The 26446-nt window shown below is 36.0% G+C and overlaps 1 protein-coding gene across 2 annotated transcripts in view; it reads left to right on the top strand.

Moving 5' to 3' along the window:
• The window catches only part of LOC150081521 (beta-taxilin-like), a 172401-nt gene that overhangs the window by 128901 nt on the left and 17054 nt on the right, over positions 1–26446 (top strand). For both annotated transcript variants that reach the window (XR_016547307.1, XM_090380003.1), the window contains exons 6-7: positions 14940–15227; positions 21374–21469. Coding sequence is in view for 1 of the 2 variants with exons in the window: in XM_090380003.1 (XP_090236129.1) it covers positions 14940–15227; positions 21374–21469 (384 nt within the window). In the remaining variant the exon portion in view is untranslated. The remainder of the gene's footprint in view (positions 1–14939; positions 15228–21373; positions 21470–26446) is intronic.

The following is a 26446-nucleotide window of genomic DNA, read 5'->3' as shown; positions in this document are numbered from 1 at the left end:
AGTAAGAAGGGCATTGTGTATCCTAATATTTCATCTGCCATTAGACCGGTCCCACATGGAGATAACATGCTGATTCCATGCCCTCCATTTATATTGGAAAATGTAGCAGCAGAGAGTGCCGAAAGTGAAGCTTCTGAAGATGAAACTGCATGAACTTAATGATCTGGTAAGAGATTTAAAAAGAGAGATATTTTAATTTTCCAAAGGAATCTGTAGAATTCCTTGGTTCTACACAAGTCAAAAAATCTAGCACATGGGTTGTTTTTCTCTTGGTACAGACACAGAGAATGAGAACTAGTCCCCTACTTTTCTGAGGACGATTGTATGGTGTTTTGCAGTAATATAAATGACTTAATGAACTATTTATGAATTAGTTACAATCCTACACAATGGAAACTTTTTATTGACTCATCAAAGAGGAGTCTCAAAAGGTGTGTTGCTCCATAATGGAAAAATAAATATGAGTCAGTTCCATTAGCTCACTCTGTGCATTTGAAAGAACTTGAAGTTGTTGACAAATATTAACTATGAAGAGTATAGCTGGTTGGTCTGTGCTGACTTTAGTGATATGCATGTTGCTTGGACAGCAATCTGGATATACAAAAATCTCATGCTTTTTGAATGAATGGGGACATTCAGGCAAGGAGGAAGCACTGGGATGTCAAGGTCTGGCCTAAGAGGGGCAGTTTGTCTGGATCAAAGAACACTGTTCATAAACCACTGGTAGACCTCAAAACTCTTTTCCTTCCACCCTAGGTTTGATGAAACAGTTTGTGAAAGCTTTACCTCAGGAAGGTCCCTGCTTCAACTACTTTGTGCTAAATTCCCATCAATCACCCAAGAGTAGCTAAAACAAGGTATTTTTGTTGGACCTCAAATTCATAATCTGATGAGGGACCGAAATTTTGAGGGAACTATGAATAAAAGAGAAAAAGAGGCATGGATTAGCTTCGTTTTTGTTGTTGAGAACTTATTAGGGAACAACAAGGATCTAGACTACAAGAATATAGTTGAAAATATGTTGACAAACTTCAAGAAGTTAGGCTGCAATATGAGTGTCAAGGTACATTATTTTACACTTTTACATTGACTACTTCCCAGAAAATCCAGTAAGTGTTATTGAAGAACAGGGTGAGAGGTTTCACCGGACATTAAAGATATGGAGACGAGGTTCCGGAGGGGGTAACCACGATTGCTGACTATTAATGTATGGTGAAGAGGGGCTATAAAGTAGAAGGATCTGTACGGAAATCAAAGAAACAAAAATTTGACTCACCGTAGATCAGTTTTTAAAATGACAGGTTGGAGTTTAGTGAACTTTTTACCATGCTGCTCTTTTTAATAGTGTTTTCAACATGTATTTAAATATAAAAGTCTGGTAAAAGTATCATTTTGTTATGATTTCAGTGCCCAAATCCTGCCAAAATTAATAAAAATTTATTAATTTGAAAATTTGAAAAATCAAATTTTCTTTTGTGATTTTTGAAGGAACCTGATGTGACCGAAAGAAACAGAAGTCATTTTTGAAATTAGCATTAGAGAGTGAATCAGAAACTCCCTTTTCTGAGAAAACATCAGCGAATTTTTTTTCAAAGCAGTGTATTTAGTGTCGGTTGGGAGAATCATGGAGGCAAGAGACAGAATGGGTTTAGAAATTTTAAGCCAGAGAAGATGAGGGTTGAAATCCCAGATGAGGAAGTCTGACAAGGAATATCAGAGTGAATATATGCACAGATACACCAAACTTTGAAATGAAAGGAATTATGGCATGAATAATTAGGGCAGCTCAGATGAGTAGTGGTTATGGCAGCTTGTAATTGAGATTTGTCACAAAAAGTAAGTGGGGTTTTGGCAGATTGTAGGTGGAAATGGAAATCATTGAAATTTGAACCAAGACTGTGTATATTTCTGAAATGAGGAAATTTTTGGGAGGTTTAGATCCCTTCGCAGATTAATTTGTTCTATTAGTTTGACAATTCATGATGTATTTGGGTAGATAAGGTAAAAGTAGTGGGGGACATATTGAATGAATTAACGAAAGTATGGATATGGCATTCTCGCCCATCAAAAATACAAATCTCTTGATGATTTTTTTTGTGTAATGTTGCCTCAACAGTTCCACATACACACTATTTGAACCCCTTTCGGTCAATAGCTGGCTGATTCAAGGCAGTGAGATTATGCCTTTTTTGATCTGGATGCTTCCTGTAGAGTTACCGATAGGTTTGTTCTAGTGGGCTATTTAGCAGCTGGCCTGTAAAATTCTTTTAAAGCTGTATCCTTGATATATAAGGAATATTAGATATTGCTACGATGCCCATTATAACCATAACTCAAAAGATCGAACTCCTGCTGCATGATAGAAGAGTTCGGCACTCTAAGCCTCTAATAATCATATTGCATTGGGTAGTGACAGTCATCTACCTGCTTGTATTGCTGGTGACACAGTGGATTGACCATTCCTCTGTGATGTAAATACCATACTCTGCACATGAGAATATTCCCTGAGTTAATAACAGTTTCAATATCACAAAAGTGCAAGAGAAGTTGTCACATAACAACTGGAATATTAGTTTCATTTTAATTAATATATTATTTTAGACTCCCATTTAGCAGCCCTAGTTGTCGTACCTGGGAAGATGTCTCTGACAAGCCTCAGGGATTCTCATATACTTTAACTTAAAGCAATTTTTTTTATTTTCAAATAATTCTTTTAATTTTTTTTTAAAATTTATCTTTCCAACTTTGCTGGCCATTGGATGAGCGAATGTTGTAATGAAATATTTTAGTACTGCAATATTATATATTGCTAATGTAAAAAATGAATTTGCAAAACTATAATCTCATATATTTGTAATAGCAGTAATTAATATACAGGGTGTTTGAATTAAAAGGCACTGGCATCTAATATCTTGCTTATTTTCAGGTTTAGACTATTTGTTGTGTGGAACTTTTCTGTCATATTTGGGCTGAAATTTTTGAATTTGATATTAAAATTTGACTGTGCATTGCCATTTAGATTTTATGATTCTTTTTTATTATTATTAATTTTTTAAGTTTAGATAAAAACATCATCAGTGTACTACTGAAAAGAGGGTAAACCATATATATATTATATATAAGTAAAGATATAATTAAGGATACTTTTTTCCCCACATGAAATGGGTCTTATTGAAATTATCAGGTACTAGCTCAATATGTACACTAGATTGTTAGCAGGTGATGTTTCGGAATTCTTACCAAATCTTATCTTTAGACCAAATGGGGAAATGAGTGAAAAGGAAATCATTTAAATTAATACTACAGTCGATTCTGGTTATTTGGGACACATTGGGACTAGTGATTTTGGCCCGATTAAGCGGCTGCCCCAATTATCCGAAGTTTCACGTAAATAGTTAAAAATACAATGGATCCCCGCTTTACAATTGGTTCACTTTACAATCAGATCACGTTACGATGGACTCACCATAGTAAAGTACTGTTCACTATATGATGTGTAGTAAGTGCCAGTCATTGTGATCACATTTGTGAATTGAATTTTAATTCTATTAAACAGTGATTCTAATTAGCGAAAATAGGAGGAATATTATCCACAGGCTATAAAAGTAAAGATATATTAAGCACAAATTTACCCTTTATTACCTTACCAATTAAAAAATTAAATGATACGTGAAAATCGGAAGAATATATGGGATAATTGGAATAATTAATACGTACTGTAATATGTAAATACTAACTAGTTGACATTTCTGTTCACTGACATTTGTGGGTGGGGATTAAAATTTAAAACAGTAAAAAGATAAGCAATCAATAATAAAGAACATGGCACACACAAATTGCAAGTAACATGATATGCACAAGTGAGAATGGAGTAACAAGTTACGAAGCTTTAAAAATAGGAATGTAGAGAAGATTCTGAAAATTCATTTTTTTATATGATGGAAGATTTCATGGAAGTGTAAACACATTTCACCATAATAACCCACAGAATTCCAGCTGTCTGTATTATTGCAAATTCAATAAGATCGAGTTTACTATCTGTTTATGATAGATTGCACTAACAGAAAAGCCCAATAAACAAGTGACTGCTAATTGTTTTTATTGTTTTATGGTTGTGACCTCCAGAAATTCGACGGAACCACGTGGTTCGGTCGGAGACAATCTTAGGGTAAACTCCAGTGCTGCGGTCTCCTGCCCCGATTAAATGGCATGTTGTCCCAATTAAGCGAAGTAAACCCTGGCTATTTTCTCGATTGGGTTCTGTTTTTTAAGATTTGCCCCAAATAAACGGCTGCCCCGATTAACCAGTGGCCCAAATAACCGGAATCCACTGTATTTAGCAGAATTGGTATTTACATAATTTTGCATAATTACCTAACCACAATAATTTTTCAACCTTATTAATGAATGTAAACGTATTTGAAAAGAAAATAATAATAACAACATAATACAGCAGTTCCCAATTGGTGGTTTGCGAACCCCTGGGGGTTCACACTAAAAATTCTGTAATGGCATCTGCTTAGATTTACAGGTACATTTTTATAAACTACAAAATAGTTTAATATTAATTTATGTGGTTTGGTTCAAAATTTATATTTAGTTGTGGTTTGAGTCATGCTCCCTTACATAGCGAATATGCACAACAGGATGTTAGTGAGGGGGATTGGGTGTGAAAGTGCCGATATGTATTGCATTGTTCGGCTGTTGTAAAAGGGTTATAAAAATTAACTAATAATAAACAAATATAGAATTAAGTAAAATAAAATTAAATATAAAGTAAAGAATTGCCAACAAAAGAAACCACATTTCCCACAATTTCTTACAATTAGTTTACTATCTTACAGTACATTGTGTTAAATATGTTTTCCATACTAAATTTTTTTTCATTCTCAAGACCATTGTTATGTATAGGTACTTAATAATAATTTTATATTATTATGCAATATCGCTTAGAAAAATGTAATACAGTCAGTTCTGTTATAACGTGCATTTTGCAATGCAAATTTCTCCAATGCAACTGATAATTAGGGCATAATGCGGGTATAACGCAATTTTTGCATTGGCTCATGTGCGATTTCGTCTGCGAGTAACATCAGGTGAACACAAAACCTGGCACCAAGCTGAACATAGCGACCTGCGCAGCAATATAAGTTCACAAAACTTAAAAAATGTCAAATGTGTGAGAGCTGTATTTCCCATTTACTGTAGTTACATTGGTCGGAGACACGCTGTTGTCATTCGCTGTATTCACTAGATATTGTAGTCCGACTAATGTTTGCAGGAGCTCACATTTTTCAGTTTGAACAGAAATTTCGTGAGGCATGATAGCGTGAGCAGAGGAGTACATTTCTGGAGGTCACTACGAAAAAACAAAAACAATTTTCAGTTCCCAGTTTATTGGGCTTTTCTGTTAGTGTAATCTAATTATAAATGGATAGTAAACTAGATCTTATTGCATTTGTGATAGCGGGAATTCTGTGGGTTTTTACGTTATTATGGGGAAATGTGTTTCCTCTTCCATGAAATTTTCAATCATATAAAAAACAAATTTTCAGAGCCTTCTACTCATTCCTATTTTTAATGCATGAAAATGTTACTGCATATCTCACTTGTGCAATTTGTGTGTGCCATGTTCTTCGTTATTGATTGCTTATCTTTTTTACTGTTTTAAATTTTACAATAAAAAAAAAATGTCAGTGAACAGAAATATTAATTAGTATGTATATAATACAGTGCTATATTTACTGTAATATTTATTTATTAGAAATTTAAGATGTTTAAACCTGTGTTAGCAATTTTACTGCTTTAACTTTTTTTAGTGTTATTCTTCTACACTGAACATGTTTTTTTTTTTTTCTCTGCTCTGCCCCATCTCTATTTTTCCCATAAGCCCTGTTGTTTTTTAATGTGCGAAATGCCATAGCGTGGAGATTTTTAGGAACACATGTACCACATTATAGCAGAACTGACTGTACTGGAAATATTTTATAATAAAAATTCGGAATTATTATACGATTTCAGAGAATATAGGCTTAGTGCCCCAAATAGGCCTCTGGGGTTTTTGGCATATTCATAATATAAATTTTTAGTAGTTTACACCAACTTTGCATTGGAATAATAAAGCAAAAAACAAAATTAATAGTTTAATAAAATAAACTGGTATTACTAATTTACAATAGGTATATAAAACAAAAAGAAAATACCATAAAATACAATAAAATATAAGAATTAAAAGTGCTAAAATCTTATGCTTTCGAAGGCTCTACCTTCTTTCTCAACTGTTGAGAAAGGTAGGAAGGAGCAGCAGTGCATAGCACACGCTTCTTGATTAGACCGGGGTTCGAGCCCGTCACCACCAAATACGGAGGATGCGGAAAGGTCAGGGAATGACCACCGCATATCCCGGAGCAATATGGCCTTAGTTGCTAATGCTCCTAAAAACCAAACAACAAACAAACAAACCATATGACAAAAAAGGGTCTAGATGATAAATAGCACAAACCTAAAAATATGTGAGATATACCCCCACCCCCAGTGCCTTTTAATTGAAATTGTGTGTGTGTAATTAATTTACTGGAACTTTTTTTTTACTAGATTAAGTACATACCCACTTAGCTCTTTATTGGGGCCATACACAGTGCTAACTGAATGTGTTAAGTGGGGGAGTTTATCCTTAAAACAGTGTTTCTCAACCTATTTTTAATTATCAACCCCTAAAGGGCTTTTTTAGACAATTTTTTTCCTAATGCCCCTCCCCCCATGAAATTTTAAACAAGAAATTACTTTATATTTCCTCTTTTTATTCAGTGGGATCCCTGAGCCTGATGCTCTTTAGCTAAAAGTTCAATGTTCAATATGATGTTAGTAAGTTTAATTCTAATGTCTCCTCTTGAACATATATCACTTCTGTTTCTTTCCTTTGTTAATATTTTGTTTTCTGAACTAAAACCGCTTTCAACCATATAAGACGTTGGAAAACAAAGAAGTTCTTTGACTATTTCAGACCACATTGTTGGATAAAGAAGTTTAGTTGTTTTTGATCTCCGCAGCTCAGCCATTCCACCTTTTTCGAATTTATATTTCCATTCTTCATTACATTTAATTTAATGAATTCTTGAATTTCTTCAGTAGCAGACCTGGCTTCGCATCCAGTTGGATCTAACATCCATGGCTTCACTTCAAAAGAAAATAAATCTGAAAATCTATTTTTCATTTCACCTTTTAAAGAACACAAATGATCTGAATAATTCTTAAGATCATCCTCGGTGAGATATTCATTGATTTCAGCTAACTCTTGCATACCATGAAATTGTTTTCTCATTAAATTGCTTTCAAATGTTTCCAGTTTTTCAATGAACGCTTTTAATATGCATTTGCAGTCTATCACCGTAATTAATTTCCCTTGAGGTTGAAGTGATACTTCATTAAGTTTTCAAAAATCCAAGCCATGTAGAATGTGTTGTCTTTGTATTTGCTGATCTCCTTTGCTAAATCTGTGTCTCCTTCACTTTCTAAAAAACTAATTATCGTATCAAAAAGGTTTACAAATCTTGTTAGACAGTTTCATTTAGAAAGCCATCTGACTTCTGTACTTATAGGGGTTTCCGAAAAGTAAGGTAACAGATTTTTTCTCTCAATGATGTTTAATAATACGAAGTTGAAATTACACACCAAGAAATAAGTGAACATACACTACTTCTCCACAGTCTCCAGTTTTATTGATGCACTTGTCCCAACGGTGGATCATTTTATCAATACCAGTATTGAAGAAGTCTGTGTCCCCACAAGCAGTAACCAAAATCGCACCGCTGATGAACTTCCTCACCTGTGGTGAAATGCTTTCCTGAAAGGTGGTTTTTAGAGGGACGAACAAATGGAAGTCTGAAGGTGCTAAGTCAGGGCTGTAGGGGACGTGACAGAGTTTCCCAACAATTACGGCACAACCACTCACAAGTGGTGGGGGCAGTGTATGGAGTTGCATTGTCGTGCAACAAAATCACGGTGCTTGTGAGGAGTCCTGGTCGTTTGCTTCGAATGTTGGCTTTCAGTTTTTCCAATGTTGCACAGTAAAGCTGTGCATTGGTTGTTTCTCCCTTCAGCAAGAAATCCACCAACAGAATGCCTTGGCGATCCCAGAACACTGTGGCCATGACTTTTCGGACACTGGGAACAATTTTGAATTTTTTGCGCACAGGAGATTGTGAATGTTTCCAGGTCATGGAGACTTGTTTGCTCTCTGGGGTAAAGTGATGAACCCACATTTCGTCTGCTGTGACTATGCGAGTGAGAAAATCCTCTCCTTCGTTGCTGTATCGCAACAGGTTCTCCAGACACATCCCCATGCGTTTTGCTTTGTCCTCTGACAATTGTTGGGTCACCCAGTGGCAGCACACATTTCGAAAGCCAAGAACATCATAAACAGTCAACTTACTCACGTTCACTATTTGTACAATTTTACAATTTTACTCGTCTGTTTTCAAGAATGATGCCCTTAATGCGCGAAATGTTGTCTTCTGTCTTGCTCGATGAAGGGTCTGCCCACCCAATGTCGATCTTCAATGTCAACGCGGTCCGCTTTAAATTCATTGCACCAAAAACACACCTGTTCCTTTGTCATCACCTTTTCGCCATACACAGCAACCAGTTCACAGTGAATGTCACTTGGTGAAGACCCTTTTGCTTGCAAAAAGTGAATAACTTCACAAACACCTGTTTTGACCATACCTGCATGGTAGCCTCCATTTTGCAACTGGAATCTGCTGTGAGGTGACAGTACCACAACACTGCACTAGTGGGCTCTTTGAACATCTGAAAGCAGTTGGCCATTTAATGCCTATGAAAAGCAAAGGTGGTTGAATTAAATCATGCCCCATCTTCCTTTTATCGAAATTTCTCACTCACTCCTAATATAATATACCTATATGTTAAAAATTAGTTGTCTCAGGGGAAAAGAAAACCCAATGAAAGAAATTAAATATTAAGAAATAAGATGTTGTCAGGTAGGGTTGAACTTTGGAGAGCCACAAACCATTGTAATACCCATGATTTTTTGGCAGGGGTTCTCAATGGGGCGATCCCCCATTGAGAACCCCTGCCTTAGAATATAATGTAAATAATTTTAACTGGTTGGAGTGAACAGTGTTTCTAGTTTTGTTTAAGGTGCTATTTCTCTTTATAACAACATTAAATATAGCAGAAACATTTAAATTTTTAAAATATAAATTTTAAATACATAAATTATGTGATAAAACATAAACATGGTATATGTGCAATAAAATCCAAAAAAGCTTAGCTTAAAATTATGGAACTTTATATGTACAGTCAGTCCTCGTAAAGCACAATGGTTGTATTCCTAGAAACCCTCGTGCAATGCAAAATCATGCAATATAAACAACAGGCCCTATGGGAAAAATATGGTTAGGTGCCGACCACCCAAGATTGAACACACATTTGTAACCAAACATTACCAAACACAATAAATTATCTTAATAAAATACGTAAGTATTTTATTACGACTATTACGTAATAAAATATTGCTACTGCTTTTGCTTCTAACGGAAGCAAACTTGTTTTTGTTTGATTTTCTATCCAAACAGATGACAGCCGTTCCATCTCTTCCAATTCTTTGTGTCTTAATCTGATGGATTTTAATTGCACTTTGAGTTGTTCCTGCTATGAAAGTTGTTTTTATTTTCTCTGCATTCTTTGTAATTCTCGGCGTTGCCTCATTTAGGGCTGTAGCATGTGCAATATCACATAGTCTTTCATTTCACTCAAAGCCTTTTCACAATTTCATATTTTTCCTCTATCGGCAGAGGCGGACTGGCCATAAGCCTTACCGGGGAAACCCCGGTGGGCCGGAGGCCAATGTGATTTTGGCCATAAACCATAGTACGTATAAACCAACTCCATAAAGGCAGAGATACACTATTAACACCACATTTTACTAAGGCACATTTCTAGGGGTTACTACCATAAAACAATAAAAACAATTTCCAGTTGCGTTTCTGCTAGTGGAATCTGTTATAAACTGGTAGTAAACTCGATCTAATTGCATTTGTGATTATACCGATAGCTGGAATTGTGCGGGTTTTTACGTTATTATGGCGAAATGTTTTTCCTCTTCACTGATGTAAAAAACATAAATACATTTTCAGAATCTTCTTCATTCCTATCGTGTTGTGTTCGGTTGGGGTGATTCTGTGTTCGACTGCCATTTCTTGTAAACACAAAGGCGAATCGTGCGTAAGTGAATTCGGTTCGTGTTATATAAGATATCGTTCCCCTATTTATAAATCGTGTATGATCGAATTCATGTAGCGTAAACACGTGTTATACGAGGACTGACTGTATATGGTTTTTACATTATTTATGTAACAATTTGTGATACTGTTGACTTTTAAATATCTCAAAACCACTAAATGTAATGTAAATATAGTGCTTTCCTAAATCCAGTCTTTTTAGAATGTCCAATTTAATTTCCAACAGAAAGTTTCTGATAGCTTTTCACCTTCTTTGCATTATTAGCACCAACTGACTCACATGATCTTGAAGCCACAGAAAAGATAAATGTTGAAACTACCTGCACAGTAAACTTAAAATCAATCACTTGGATATGGAATGCACATAAACCATAACTAAACTGAAAACAGCATTGTCAAGCAGTGCTACTGAGCACTGTGCTGTCAAAAGTAACTCCCTGTCAGTAAAATAAATAACAGTTCCTAAAGATAAGTTTTATAAACAATACTTAGCAAACTTCAACTAATTAGTACCCCCGTGTGTGCTCCCTTTTTAATACACCACTGGGTAGGATGACGTATCAGGTGTATTTTTTTGTAATATGCAAGGAATGGTGGCTGCTTTGACATATTTTCTGCCTATAGCATTAAATGGCTATAGCCTTTAACAGCCATGAATACAGGAAACTTGTGCCTGTATTCACTTGTGCCAGTGGACACAAAAAAAAAGTAATTTTTGGGACAACAAACAGACAGCTTTCAATATTTTTCCTTTTAATAAATTGTAAATGCCATGCAGCATTTCTAGTTTGGCCAACAGCTCAGTAATTTTCTTTTTTAAGTAAGTTGATTTAAATCAAAGAAAATCCATTTGAAAGCAAGTACTGTGAATTGTAGTTCATTGGAAAAATTGAATTAAAGAATATTAAAATTTTTAGTGCTATTCTGGAGGAAATAGAGCACAATTCTGGGGGAAGGTATCAAAAAATACAGCGCACTATAGCAAATAAGTGCTGAGTGAACTGCACTTTAGCCGGAGTCAACCACATAGAAGAAAGAAATTATAGTCTTTTTTTTCCCAATTATGCAGTCACTGACTTACATAAACCCAACTTTACATAAGGTGTGAAGTGGAAAAATTTCAAGTTAAAAAAAGATGGCAAATTGGTATCTTTTCCAATGCTTGTTTGTTCATATTTGCAGCATTCATCATTGAGTCCATGGTATTCCTCTATAATCTTTGCACATTGTGTGCATGTAATGAAATTTTCTAAATCTGCATTCTTTTACCAATGGTAGCTATGCCTAACAAATGTTCAGAAAAGGGGGGCGTTGGCTCATGTAAAACAAACCAAAAAAGAACAAACCTGCTAGAGTGCAAACACTCAAGTGGATTTTTTATGCTTTATTTTAATAAAGATAATTAAAAGATGTGATAAAGGTTCTTGTTATTGTACACAGTTTATCCACAAATATCAAGTGATTTTAATATTGCTGTATCAACTAGTAACCCAGTTAAGTGCAGAATAATGGAACATGTGAAATTTCAATGTGGGTATAACAGTGGATGTGTAATAAGGGTTTTTTTTTTTTTTTTTTTTTGGCTGATGCTATGTAAGCTTGCATTCTTGTGTCATATGCCTCTACTAATGCTAATATTTCTTTTGTTGCTCGTACAAAGAAAGGCTTAAGTTTTCCAAATTGCAGTGTCTGAAGACTAGGAACTTGCGAGGTGACCTGATTGAGGTGTATAAGGCCTTGAATGGTTTGAGCAAGCTGAATGCTGATGGGATTCTTCCTCTTGCCCAAATTAGTCACCTGAGGGGACATAAATTGAAATTGAGGAAAGATGGTTGTAGAATAGATGTTCAGAAATTTTCCTTTAGCCAGCAGGTGGTTGATTGCTGGAATGAACTTCCATCTGTTGTTGTAGAAGCTGATGGCTTAAATAAATTGAAGGCAGAACTAGAGAAACATTTGGAGTGATGAGTGGATGAAATGGGGAGTTTTTTTGGCTGATGCTATGTAAGCTTGCTTTCTTGCATCGTATGCCTCTGCTAATGCTAATATTTCTTTTGTGGACACCAAAACACAGTATTAGAGTGATATAGAAGTGAGAAAACAGTGCAGGTCTGTATTTTTAGTATGGGGCTTTGATTTACATAAAAACTTATGTAAGGTCTCTAGGAACCGAACTCTTATGTAAGTTGGGGACCACCTGTGCAGTTTGTTATGATTAGTGCACACTTTTTTTTTTGCGTGTAATTAAAGTGATTGTGAAGATTTTAGTTTGACATCAGTTAATTGAAAGCTTATAATGCAACTGGTAATAGACCTTTTTGGTGAGGAGGGAACCTCCGGTCATCTCTCAGCTGAGTCTACTCTGAATACATTTTTTTCCTTTCTGAAACTATACAACCCCCTTAGGGCATTGATCAAATTTTGGAGGGGTAAATAATTATGGCTGTAAATTTTTATTTTATTTAAAAAAATCATGGGTTCCGATAAATTTACTTCCTTTTCGCAATAAAATTTACATTTTATTGAAAAATGGAAGTTATTTTTCATTAAAATCCAAATTGTTTTTTGGGTTTTCAGAAAACGGCACAAAAAAAAAATCACTTCAGTTTAAAATGTATCTGTTTAAATGACTTTCTCTCCAGGAAGAAGGTAAACTTGAAGTGATAGGAGCAAGTCACATGATTCAATCAAAGTGGTTGACTATTGACTGAGAGGTACATGCACACAAATTTTTGCAATGAGTATGCTCACTGCTGATTGAAACAGTTAGCAGTGTTGGCAACCTGCTTTGACTATATTTCTCCAGTTTTTCTCTGCTTGTTCTTTTCTAAATAACCTTGTTTTTTTCTGTGTAAGTGTGAATCAGTGAAATGTCTAGCAAACTACCAAAATTTACACCTCAAGAAAGAAAATGTAAGTATGAAAATAATATTTTTTATGTAAGTGCTGTTAAACTGTTTTGTATAATACAGACTGTTCTGATCAACCATGCATAGAAACCAAGTTACGACAAGCATCTAAAAGGTACTCTGCACAAGTGGAAGCATGAAGACTATTAACAACCACAACGAAAAGGTAAAACTGTGAAAGTTGTTAGTGACACCTGTATTGAAACAGAACTTCTCAATTAGCCATTCAATAAGAACTGTTATATCTTACAGGTACTTTTTTGTGGTGTACACATTCCCTTATGTAACTAGACAATTCAATAATAAAGTGTATCTTGAAGGCAAGATACAAAATTACTCCATTTTTTTGTACACCTTCACTATATTATGGTAGAAATCATTTTATAAGTGTTGGTTGGCATCATTGTTTTCACAGAGTCAAGTTTTCTTTCTTTTCCATAACTCCATCTTCTATGGAGTCTATGGATGAACAGGATAATTTTGAAAGCATAGGCAGTTCAGTATTTTCTTTCACCACTGTTAACTCTTTGATCTTTAACTGTTCTTCAACTGTATAATTTTTTTCTTTTGGTGATCGTAATTGTAGTCCTATTGTTTTAAAATGAATTTTTATGGCTCTTGGTTAAGTTAGTCTCTCTCAGGTGAGGATTACTCACCTGGGTTTTCCTTCCAAAAAATATGATTTTTTTCCCCCTCTCTGAAAACAGGCAAACTGATTGCAGAATACACTTTATCATATTGTGCCTTCAAAGCCACAATAGCAGGGTCTGTGGATGAGATAGCTCTCCCTTCTCTTGGGTCATCATGCACACTGCTTCACTCACACCTGAATTCTCTTTTCCTACTTTTCACAGTCTTATAATAGGCAGTCCTCTCCATATACAGTTTTTATCTCCTTATGGATATGTTTTGCTTCTTTGCCTTGAAAATGAAGAAATGTTATTACAGATCAGACTACGACCTTCTACAGCATACCACTTCTTGCTGTATTTGTGGCTTTAGTTCAGTAACCAGTGGATCCAGAAAAGCAAATAAATAAACATTAACTTATGTGGCTTAGTAATATATATACATAATATCAAATCCCTAACTCAAGTATTTCTAGGTGGGATAAATACTTATTGGCTACTCCTCATATGTCACCAGTGAAGTTTAATTTAAAGTATCCAAAGTCTTGTGGTGAGGGGGAGGAATGCTTTTTCTGTTGGTTTTTTTCTGATAAAAATTATAAAATCTTTAAAAATCAGAGGTTGGCAGCTATGTTTTGTTCAGAACTTTACAAAAGTCAGAGATTGGTAGCTGTGTTTTATCGTGTGGTTGAGGAGTTGTTAGTGGATGCAGGCAGTGGGTTCTAAAGGATCTAAAAAATCTGAGGGAATGTTACGAGGATGTAACATTCTCGATAAAATATCTGATATAGTCACTTAGAAGTGACTATATCAGATATTTCCAAATTACTTCGTTCTTTCTATATTAGGTATATTTTTTATTTTTCAATAATTCACAATTGTAACCTGCATTATGAGTTAGATTATATATGTAAATTTTATTTTTATTACACTTGAATGGTTTCAGATAATGTTATGCATTCACTTATGTTATACTAAAGAAATAAAACTGCTGAACATTATTAAACGTTTAATATAAACTGTTTTCGTGCTTCTAGTAGTAATTTTAATCTGTCAATCTTATTTTACTTGCTTTTGTATTCAAAAATACTACAAATTTATGTCAGAATGTTGAGCATTTTCAAACTTTTTATTATTAGCATATGGAAAAAGTAGTTCAACAAAAGGATCTCGAAGCACAGTTGGCCAAGGCAAAACTTGCAAAGTCAAATTTGCAACAAAAACAAGAAACTGAGGCTTTTCTTAGAGAAAAACAGCTCCTTTTAGAGAAAATGAATGAATTGCAAAAAAGATGTTCGGATTTGTCTTCTAATGAACTTCAGTTAAGAACTGAACTTAGTTTATATACATCCAAGTACGAAGAGTTCCAGAGTGTTCTGAATAAAAGCAACCAGGTGTTTGCATCATTCAAAGCAGACATGGAAACAGTATGTATGAGTTTATTAACATGTTCTTTATAGAAATAGGTGAACATAATAAACATGTTTAATATAATAATATAATGAATTTGATGTAATTTAATATATACAGTGCTCCAAAAGTGGCAAAAAATTGAAGAATCTGATTTTTATGGTAATACTGTAAAGTTGGGAAATTTTTTTATGGAATCAGTACATTTAGTTCCAGATATCATCAGAAGGGAAAAATGGAAGCACAAACAGACGTGAATGGTACATATAGTTCATAAAAAATTACTCTAGCAATTACCGAATATGTCCACCATTGCATTTAAGGATATAAGCATGGTATTACCCTTATGTTCATATTCAGTTTTTCATAGATTTTTAAAATTTTTAAATAATTCACTTGCATGCCTACATAACTTAATATCTTGATGCATGGTGGAAAATGATATATATATGTTGGAATTTCCAGAGACATTGAATTACCCTATATGCTCAAGATTTGGATAGCCCCATAACTAACGTTGGCTTCTAATAGCCAGGTGGGCAGGAGCAGCAATGTGTAGCACACCTTTCTGAATGCTGAGGTTGGAGGGAGCTGCCCGAGCCTGACTCAAAATGGCTGAGGTTCTTTTACGGATTTCTCCCTCCAACCTCAGCATTAATCAGAGAAAAGTGCTTAAGGAGCTTAGACAAGATGGTAGTATCGTGGTCTTGCCCGCAGATAAAGATAGATCAACGGTGATCCTTGACAAAGAAGAATATTGTAGTAAAGCATTGGAACTTTTGAATGATAGAGCGACATACAGGGTTACTCTTAGGAATCCATTGGTGGGTTTGGAACGGCAAGTAAACAAGAATCTACAAGTTTGGGTGAAGGCTGAAAAGATTTCCAAAGATGTTTATTGGACATTGCATGCAAAAGGATGCCAATTACCTAGGTTCTACGGCCTTCCAAAGATTCATAAGGCGGGGGTTCTGCTTAGGCCGATTGTGTCAATTATAGGCGGTCCTACACATGCTTTGTCCAGGTTCCTAGCCAGACTGATTTCTCCTATTGTTGGATGTTCCGATTTTACCATCAGGGATAGTGGAGACTTCATGCGATTCATAAGGGATCAGGCTAAAGAAGAGGGCGAGGCCACGGTATCATTCGATGTGATATCCTTGTCCACGTGCATTCCTATTGACCATTGGGTGCAATGTGCACGCATTGGCATTGGAGAAGGATGACATCCTTAGCAATAGGACTCCGTTAAGTGTGGAGGACATTTGTAGTGGGGTGGAGCTATGTCTCAAGCACTATCATGGTGTTTAAAAACACAATGTACAAGCAGGTTCATGGCACAGCAATGGGTTCCCCTATTAGTGCTGTCATAACAAATTTAGCTATGGAGGAGCTCGAAGCCAGGATTTTTGATGGGTCGTTCTCCCCCATGCACGCACGGAAACGATACGTTTACAATTATTCGGAGGGGGAGAGAGAGGATGAGGTGCTTGGTTTCCTTAATAGCTTCTCCCTGTTTATCCATTTACCTCGGAGGTGGAAGTAGAGGGTACCCTCCCTTTCCTTGATGTGTTGGTACATAGGGAAGGCCCTAGGCCGAAAACCAGTGTATATAGGAAACCCATGTGCCAGGGCCAATATACACATTACAATACGGCAAAAACCAATCATCATAAGAATAGTGTTATTAGGGCCATGTTGGATAGGGCTGGGTCCCATTGCAGCACCCCCGACGATAGAAAAGAAGAAATTAAACGTGTCACAGCGGACCTCAGAAAATATGGCTACCCCCAGAAGATCATAGATAAATATATCCGAGGAGCAGAGCACGGACGAAGAGAACCGTTTACACCAGTTGCCACCGCATACATTCCCTACTATCCGGGCCTAACTGAGCATATAGCTAGGGTATTGCACAATTGCCAGACATGCTGTGTGCAGCTTCCAGGGCGGAGGTTGCAAACAGTTATGTCACAGGTCAAGGACCCCATACCGAGGGAATTTACAAGTGGGGTCATGTATGAGATCAGGTGCCCGGATTGTGGGGAATGTTATGTTGGTGAAACGAAACGTCGGTTCAAAGATCATCTGGGGGAGTATATGAATGCGATAAAGACTGCGGATTATGGGAAGTCTGCTGTGGCAGAACATTTTTGGGAGGAGCACCATCAAATCTCCCCAGACAAAGCTGTTATCGTCGACCGGGCACATCAATTTTGGGACTGCAAATGGCTCAAGAGCTTGCGGATTTGTTCCTCTGAGAGCAATACCATTAATAGAGACAGGGGAATCCACATTCATCCCCTCTTCGAGGCGGTGGTTCTTGGACGGGATGAGTGGTTCCGCCTGGCATGCTCCCGAGCCATTTCCAGGTCCAGTGCACAAGGAGAATACTGCCCATGCTCCTGTAGAAACACATGCTGAGAACCGTGAGCTTGCTGATATTTAAGGATGTGCCGTACGATAAACCTCACTGTTGAAAAAGGAGGCGGATGCCTCTGAAAGCTACGGTGTTTTAGCTACATTGTTTTATTGTAAATAACTCTTTTCCAGTTTAAAATTTCATATTTTATTGTACAGACAGTTACCTTTTTATCAGTTTTATCTAGTGGAATTATATCATTCTATTTATTTTTTATTTTAATATAACATAACAGTGTTTATATATTTTTATAACGGTTGGTGTAGGATTGTGCAGTTATTATGAATATGAATATTCCCAACCCCAGAGGCCTATTTGAAGATGAATCTTTATAGATTCTTTTTGTTTTTTAATATCTGACAGCCTGTTGACCAATACCAAATTCGTCAGCAATTTTTTTTTCCAGGAACACCATTTTCAAGTTGTTCTATCACTTTGAGCTTTTTAATGATAGTTAAGTAAATTGTTTTCTTTTTATTTCACTTTTTAATTCTTTAGTACCCATAATTATATAAAATATGTTAACTTATGTATGTATATATATATATGTATAAAGAAGTGATATATAAGCAATAACATCCGTCCGACTCAGAGTCAACAATGATATTGAACAACATGCACGACAATGTAATGTATGTTCCGTCTCTCTCTCTCTCTCTCTCTGCACACTCAATCAATGCACAGTTAGAGTTGCTCATCTGCCTCCCTAAATCCTGTGTCTTTAAAATTACTCAACTGTGAACAGAATTTTTCATATTTCGATCCGGATTATTCGGCATTTCGATTAACTGTAACCAGATTAGAGAGGGTTTACTGTATTTTGTTGAAGGAAACTATTTTTTTCTCTGGTGTCACTCTTGCAATTCTTGTCTTCATCTTCTTCATTGTCTCCACATAGCAAGTAGAATTGATCACATGTCCTTCTAGGAATCCATGAGAATAAACTTTCTCTTGTCCAAAAAAATGGAACTTGATTTTTCTAGCAAGTAGCTGATCTTCTAATCTCATTGTTATCAGTGAACTCTGAGTCACCACTTCATAGACTGTTGCTTTGACTCTAGTATGTAGTGGTGCAGTCAAGTCTCATCTTTGGTGATGCTGTCATGAAAATCATTGTTCGTGGTCTCATTCTGCTTCAGAAGATTGGCACAAGCCTTAACTCTCTGCTCATTGTGATCTGGCATTAGTATTTGTGGAACTCTCCTGGCACATAGTTTCCCATATCCCAGATTGTCCAGAAATGTTTTCAATGCATTAAAGCCTATTCCCACCTTTACCCTTACACACATTTCCCGAGTCTTAATGCTTTGGTCTTCATGAATCAGTTTATTTGCTCAATACTCGTTTCCACTGTTGCTGCAGTGCAGGGATGGCCTGACTTTGGCATGCCCTTCAAACTGCCATCAGTTACAAGCCTAATCCACCACCTAACTGGGCTTGCATTGACCATCGTGTCCCCATTAACATTCTTCACACAATAAATCTCAATGTGTGCAATATTCTCTGCATTCAGGGACTTAAGAACATGCTGCTATTCATATGGCCATCCTTGTCGCCCACTATTTTTATAGGCTACTATAGCCCTTCCACCTAATTATCTTCAGATTTTTTGCCCACTCATGTAAGGTTGCATACAAAATGTAATGGTGTTAGGTGAAAATGTTACTAGAAATTACTGCAAGTTTCAACACTGTGCATTAGCACTTGCATTGTATGCCTCTACTAATGCTAATGTGCAGTATATTTCTAGTAACATTTTCACCTAACACCATTACATTTTGTATGCAACCTTACATGAGTGGGCAAAAAATCTGAAGGTAATTAGTATACCAATGCATGACAGTCTTTTGCATTTTTGTACACTAGTGCTAGAAGTGTAAGAAGTGTAAGGTGGAATAGTACCAGAGTATGTCCAAGGGGCTAAAGTTGATGACATTGTAGAGCAGCTGTCATCATTTAAGTCCAAAAGGTGATATTGTTGCATGTGTTGGCACCCATGATATTAAGGGTATGGGATCTTGAGTAATTGCTTAACAAGTACAGGGCAATGCTGAGAAAAAGTCATGAGTGGGAATAAACTTGAAAGTATCTAAAATTCTGCTGGACACATTGGGGGGGGGGGTACATGACGAGAACCTGTCAGTCATTTCATGGCCTTAAGAGACTGTACAAGGCTCAGGGAGCAGATTTTTTTCACCATGGCCTGTACTTGTTAACAGGAGAGACTGTTTACTTATGCATGGATAATGCACACACATTATTTCTACTAATGCATTGTTTTAATTATATCTCATATTGTGAATACCTTCACAATGAGTTGCCATGGTATTGCACTACCTCGAATGAGTAATACTTCACCTATGGAGAAGACTAAGGTTACTTATTCTCAGTGGATACCACCACCCAGACAGCACCGTTTCGAAACTTATTGGCTTCTCATTGGTGGGTGGGCAGGCATTGATATGTTGTTGCAATAGTGACACCCCAGTTATGAAGTATAATTCCACAATATAAGAGATGCCTGATGGTGTGCATGGTTTAATCTAAAAGATATTTCTTGACTAAATGCCTAAGAGTATGAAGAAGTTTACTTATGCATGTGTAATGCACACACACATCATTTCTACTACTAAGGTAGTTTTAATTATGTCTCATATTGCAAATACCTTCACAACCATGCATAAGTAAACTTCTTCATACTCTTAGGCATTTAGCCAAGAAATATCTTTTAGATATTTCTTGGCTAAATGCACACACACCATCGGGCATCTCTCATATTGTGGAGTTATGCTTCATACTGGGTTGTCACTATTGTAACAACTGGGTGATGGTATCTTGTCCTCTCTAGGATTCCTTGTCCTCTGATAATTTATAATCATCCTGTGCATTTTTCTTTTCCATTTAATTCATCAGACATTCATTTTGGTAATGGGTATAAAAAGCTTAATAGCACCTCTCTGATTACCTCTTTGACTGCTTCCCACTTAGCATTTTCACTTTATTAATATAAAGATTTAAAAAATGCCCAAGCCTATTTTTATTCCACTTTGCAAAAACAAAACTCCTTCCTTTTATAGTTATTTCTTGAATAAAACCCTCATCAGTATACTATGATTGGTATATAACCAGTAGTTCCTTGAGAATAAGTAACATTAGTCTTCTCCATAGGTAAAGCATTACTTATTTGAGGTAGTGCAATACCATGGCAACTCATTGTCAAGGTATTCGCAATATGAGATATAATTAAAACGATGCATTAAAACTACCTTGGTACTAGAAATGATGTGTGTGCATTACCCATGCATAAGTAAACTACTTCATATTCTTAGGTATTTAGCCAAGAAATATCTTTTAGGAGATTCTGTTTTTACAGGAATGGGATATATGTAAGTAGAAAGGGTGCAAGATTATTTTATTGAGGCAGGGTTAGGTGGGTTAGTAAACTTCCAGCCTGAGAGCATAAACAGACTAATAGATTAATAGTGGCTGCAGGCAGAGGTGAAAGTGATTCTTGCACTGTACTGGTGAAACATGCAGCAGCCTGGAAAGCAAATGGGTATGTCTTCAGATTTTATTGAAACAAAAGTTATTTTTGGTTTATGTGGTTTCTGCTATATGCTCATAACATTTTATTTTCTGTAAACAATTTGAATGTAAGTTAATTCTTACTTGGTGCACAAAAATTCTCAAATGTTGCTTGGTATGCTTCATGCAACAGTTTATTTGTCAATTACTTTTTAGACTTCCAAGAAAATAAAAAAGTTGGAAAAAGAGACAGGTCGATGGAAACAGAAGTGGGAGAACAGCAATCGTGCACTAATTGAAATGGCAGAAGATGTAAGTATAATTATATAAGTGTGTAGAAATCGTATTTCTTTAATATTAATAAATGAAATTCTCTTCACTTTTATTAACTTGAATTTAATAGTATAAACCAGAGCTGTGGTGCTCAATACATTCTACATTGATTTCAATGTTTGTAGAAGAATAAGAGACATTTACTTCAATATGACACGTAGAACACTTCCATATGATACTCTCCAGAAATTAAACCAAATATAACATTAACACAAAATGAATACAGTAAAAATACATTGAAAACAATTAAAATCAATTGAACATGATTAAAAAAATAATTTACTTTAAATTTTCCAAGGAAGGAAAAGTTTTTCAAAATTCACATTAAACTTTTTTTAAATTTATTTTTTAATTAATTTTTAATTGTGTTCTATTGATTTTAATTGTTTTCAATGTATTTTTTACTGTAATCATTTTGCATTAATTTTATATTCGGTTTAATTCGGTTCTGGAGAGTATCATACAGAAGTGTTCTACGTATTATATTGATGTAAATTTCTCTTATTCTTCTACAAATAACTTGAATTTAGTATGAATTGCCAAATTTATGAAAATATCAAGTTTTGTGCAGTAATTTGATGAATATGTATTAATACAGTATCGTTGCATTGATGAACTTTTGCTCAAACTTGTTTTAACTATTGATATTAGTATGGCAAAATGGAAACTAGGAAGCAAACCTTGCGCAGCACCAGCTGCTAAAAAAAAAAACACTTCATTTGCCCATTCCTTCTAATTTGTTCAAACCTTTAAATTAATTCAAACTACCCACTTTCACAAAACTAGGTGGAAGTTTATTCCAGCAGTCAGTTATCTTCTGACTGAATGCAAATTTCCGCACCTCTGATCTGCAGTTATTCCTCCCCCATTTTAAATTTGTTCCTTTTTATTTGTTATCTGAGAAAGAGTAAAGATGCCATCAGCATTTAGTTTATTCAACTCTTTTAGAGCCTCATATGCTTCTGTTAAGCCACCATGCAAATGCCTAGTTTCCAGAAGATTCAATTTTCACTTTACAGAATTCAAGTCGTTCTTTGTAAGAATATTCTTTTATGCACCTAACTAATCCTGTTGTTCTTCTCTGCACCATTTAGCTAAAATCTGTGTTCTTTCTTAAATGAGGTTTCCAGACCTGCCTGTAATATTCTTAATGTGGCCTAATCATTACCTGATACCATTGGATAAACCCCTCTTCCAGCCTCTTTTCAGTTATCATAAAAATCTTTAACATTCAATGAGTGCTAGACAGATAGACATCTGCTAATCCTGTCTCTAAAAACTTCATATGTGAATGTAGAAACAAAAATTTACTCCGTTTGTCAGAAACCTGTATAGTGTCATCAGTGGTTTTGTCATGCCATGCCATGCCACTCATGTCAGGCAGACCAGTGTAATTCATCCCTTTCTGGTGTTAACATAAGCAAAGAATTACTTGCTACTTTTCTTTTCATTCTTAACCAAATTCATCTTCTAATCATGTTTATTATTCCTAACCCCCAAATTAACTTGATTACAGAATATTTGACATTTACTGTAGGATTCCTTGTCCTCTGATAATTTATAATCATCCTGTGCATTTTTCTTTTCCATTTAATTCATCAGACATTCATTTTGGTAATGGGTATAAAAAGCTTAATAGCACCTCTCTGATTACCTCTTTGACTGCTTCCCACTTAGCATTTTCACTTTATTAATATAAAGATTTAAAAAATGCCCAAGCCTATTTTTATTCCCCTTTGCAAAAACAAAACTCCTTCCTTTTATAGTTATTTCTTGAATAAAACCCTCATCAGTATACTATGATTGGTATATAACCAGTAGTTCCTTTACATGACTCTTAATACTTGAAGAGTCACTTTCATCAACCGGTGAAATACCGCCACTTTGCTTATTGGAGGCTTGAAGTGGTGAAACCCATGTTTAGCCTCTAGAGCAAAGTTTCCGGCATCCCCCTTCCCCCCCCATACTTCTCCTTCAACCCATGCACGGTACTAAGTACTATTGGTTTTGATACCTTTCGTGTTTGGGGTTTTCATAAAAAAAAAAAAAAAAAAACTAATAACACAGGTCAACTATTATTTTTCATTGGATTAAATCTGTTCATGGTTTTGAAATTAGCATCTGGCACGTCGAGATTTGTGATGAGACCAATTACATGAACAGGATGAGACTGATTATAGCATTCATATATTTATTCAGCCAACCTATATTAATACTGGGTGTCTATAAATTATTCACCTGATTATGAAGCTTGATTATTGTTTTATTGTAATTGGTATCTTAAAATGGTTTGTTGCAGTTATCAAAGCAATTGCACAGGTGTCAACTGCACGAGAAAAAAAAAACTGAGTTTTTTCTCATGCAGTTGGCAGCCTTGATCCAAACAAACACATTGCAACAGTGCAGAATTAAAATGGCAACAGTGCAAGAGAAAGCAAGGTATGTGTTGTGGCTGTGAGATACCAATCTCCGGTGACTGTAAAGAGATCTTTTTAAGGAGACTTCCAGAAAGATCCACCTACAGAACAATTTAATGAGATGGTTGAAACAGTTTCAAGAAACTGGCAGCATGCTGCACAGTGGTGAGCTGTGAATATTTTAACAATGGGCTCGCACTTTTGATGTGAAACATCTTTGTGGGGAGGGGGTACCTACCGAGTAAATCTTATCGGTCACGGAAGTGATGTCATCCGCAGCGTCTGCCACAGGCACTTCTCATGATCACACCACTAATCTGTATGGAGCACTCACTAGTATGATCAGAGCGCGTGATGCAATGCATTTTTTGTGACCAGCATGATATCTCGAGTTCTAACTTGTTAGAATTTTTGAATAGTATGATTGCAAGTATTTGTCATATGACTGCAACAATACAAAGATTTGTCAACAATTTCTTTTTTCGTCTCATATTTTTGCATCCGCAGCTGTTCGGGGCACCTAACATTCCATTGTTAGGTGTTCAGTTGTCCATACCCAATTACACAGTAGGATTAGTTGGTTGGTATAGAAGTTTATTGGCACAAGGGCAACTTAGGCCAAAATGTGCTATTCCAGTGTTTGGATAGATGCTGGAAATTTGCTTTATTTGAATTAGAAATATTCATATAGTTTGGTTTGTTTGAAATAGGTGAAGAGCTCATCCAGATTAATTCGGGGCACCTAACATTCCATTGTTAGGTGCCCCGAACAGCTGCATATGTCGTTTCAACTAATTGATGGTGTTTTCAGAGACATTTAGATATGTTGGGTTGCAAATATATTCTTACTTTTGTTATCATAAATCCATTGTATAAGGGTGTTAAAATTAAAGTATCCCTATATAGAGAGGGCTCTGGAGCGAGTCCTAAGGCTCGTACTGAAAAGAAACTTGGACAATAGGTACAATGAAGAATGCGCTTGCCATGTATTAAAAAAAAAAAAAAAATTAGTTACAAAATTTGTCACTATATGGCGGTGTGGCAGTACAAATCACTTGAACAGCGCTACAATGGTTCAATGTGTCCTCCATTTTGGTCTACAACAGTTTCCATTCTGAGAACAGCATTTTCTACAGCAGAATGTAACATGTCAACTGGAATAGCCAGCACATGACATCTAATGCTGTCCTTCAGATCTGCCAGAGTTTGACATCCTTCCCAATACACCTGGTTCTTCAAAAAACTCCATAACCAGAAGTCGCATGGGGTGATGTCTGATGATTGGGGTGGCCAAGTTGTTTGGAAACAACGGCTGATAACCTGTTCATCTGTAAAGTGTTGTCTTAGCAATCTTTGGACACAACGGTGAATGTGGGGTGGTGCACCATCTTGCATGAATATGGTATCCCGAAGGACCCACATTGCAGCATCTCTGGTATTGCAAAATTTGCCAACATTTCATAATATTGCTGTCCTGTGACGGAACTGATGTGGGGTCCAGTTGGTGTTACCTGTTCAAAAAAATTTGGCCCAATCATGAATGCGGCCGTAAGTCAACACCACACTGTCACTTTTGAAGAATGCAACGGGACCTCTTGGATAACACAAGGATTTTCTGTTGCCCAAATGCAACAGTTGTGCATATTTGCTTGTCCATTTAAGCAGAAGTGGGCTTCATCACTCCAAAGGATGTTCCGTGGCTCCAAAGTGATACCCGCTGTCATTTGCGCCAGAAACTGAAGTTCGTGTGTGAAACGAATATCTGCCATCACCATGCTTTAGCTGCTGTAACGTGCACATCTTGTAAGGATAGTACCAAAACACCTGATGCATTACTAGCCTTACAGTGGAATACGGCATATCCATTCCCCAAGAAACAGCTGGCACACTTGCACTACCACATGGAGATTGACGATAAATCCATGACAGCCATAGCCACATCTTCAACACGAGAGGAGCCCACTCGTTTTTGACCTCTACCTGGTTAAACACCAAGGTGTCCTGTCGCTTCAGATTTTGAAATCATTTTGCGAACAGCACAAATAGTCATAGGTCCACGCCTTATGCACTTCTGACACCGGAATTCACTAATAGCACCTTTTCCTGCAGCGTTGTTGGCATTGCTGCTGTAGTGCAAGCAAACATCTACTGTATGATTTTGAAGAGACTGCTTTGCTTTTATACAGTACTGTAGAGCTTGAGCAGTGGTGCTGTGGCAATGACTTACGATTATGCAAATAACAAGTTATTTGCATAATCGTAACTAAGATATAGTGACAAATCTTGTAACTAATTTTTTTTCCCAATAAATGGCGAGCTCATTCCTTATTGTACCTGTTGTCCAAATTTCTCCTCAGTATGAGCCTTAGAACTCGCTCCAGAGCCCTCTATATAGGGATACTTTAATTTAACAACCATGTATATTGTCTTCAAACAGGCCTATGGGGCTGGGAAATTCCGTACTGCAATAATTAAAGACAAACACCAGCCAAGGAATTAAAAATTTACTATAAAAATAAAATATACAGAATATAATGAA

This window comes from Mastigoproctus giganteus, chromosome 8 (assembly GCF_048544385.1).
Source record: "Mastigoproctus giganteus isolate SK-2022 chromosome 8, ASM4854438v1, whole genome shotgun sequence".
NCBI classification, from domain to species: domain Eukaryota; kingdom Metazoa; phylum Arthropoda; class Arachnida; order Uropygi; family Thelyphonidae; genus Mastigoproctus; species Mastigoproctus giganteus.
Note: the sequence above shows the minus strand (reverse complement) of the source record. Positions and strands in the feature narration are given on the sequence as shown.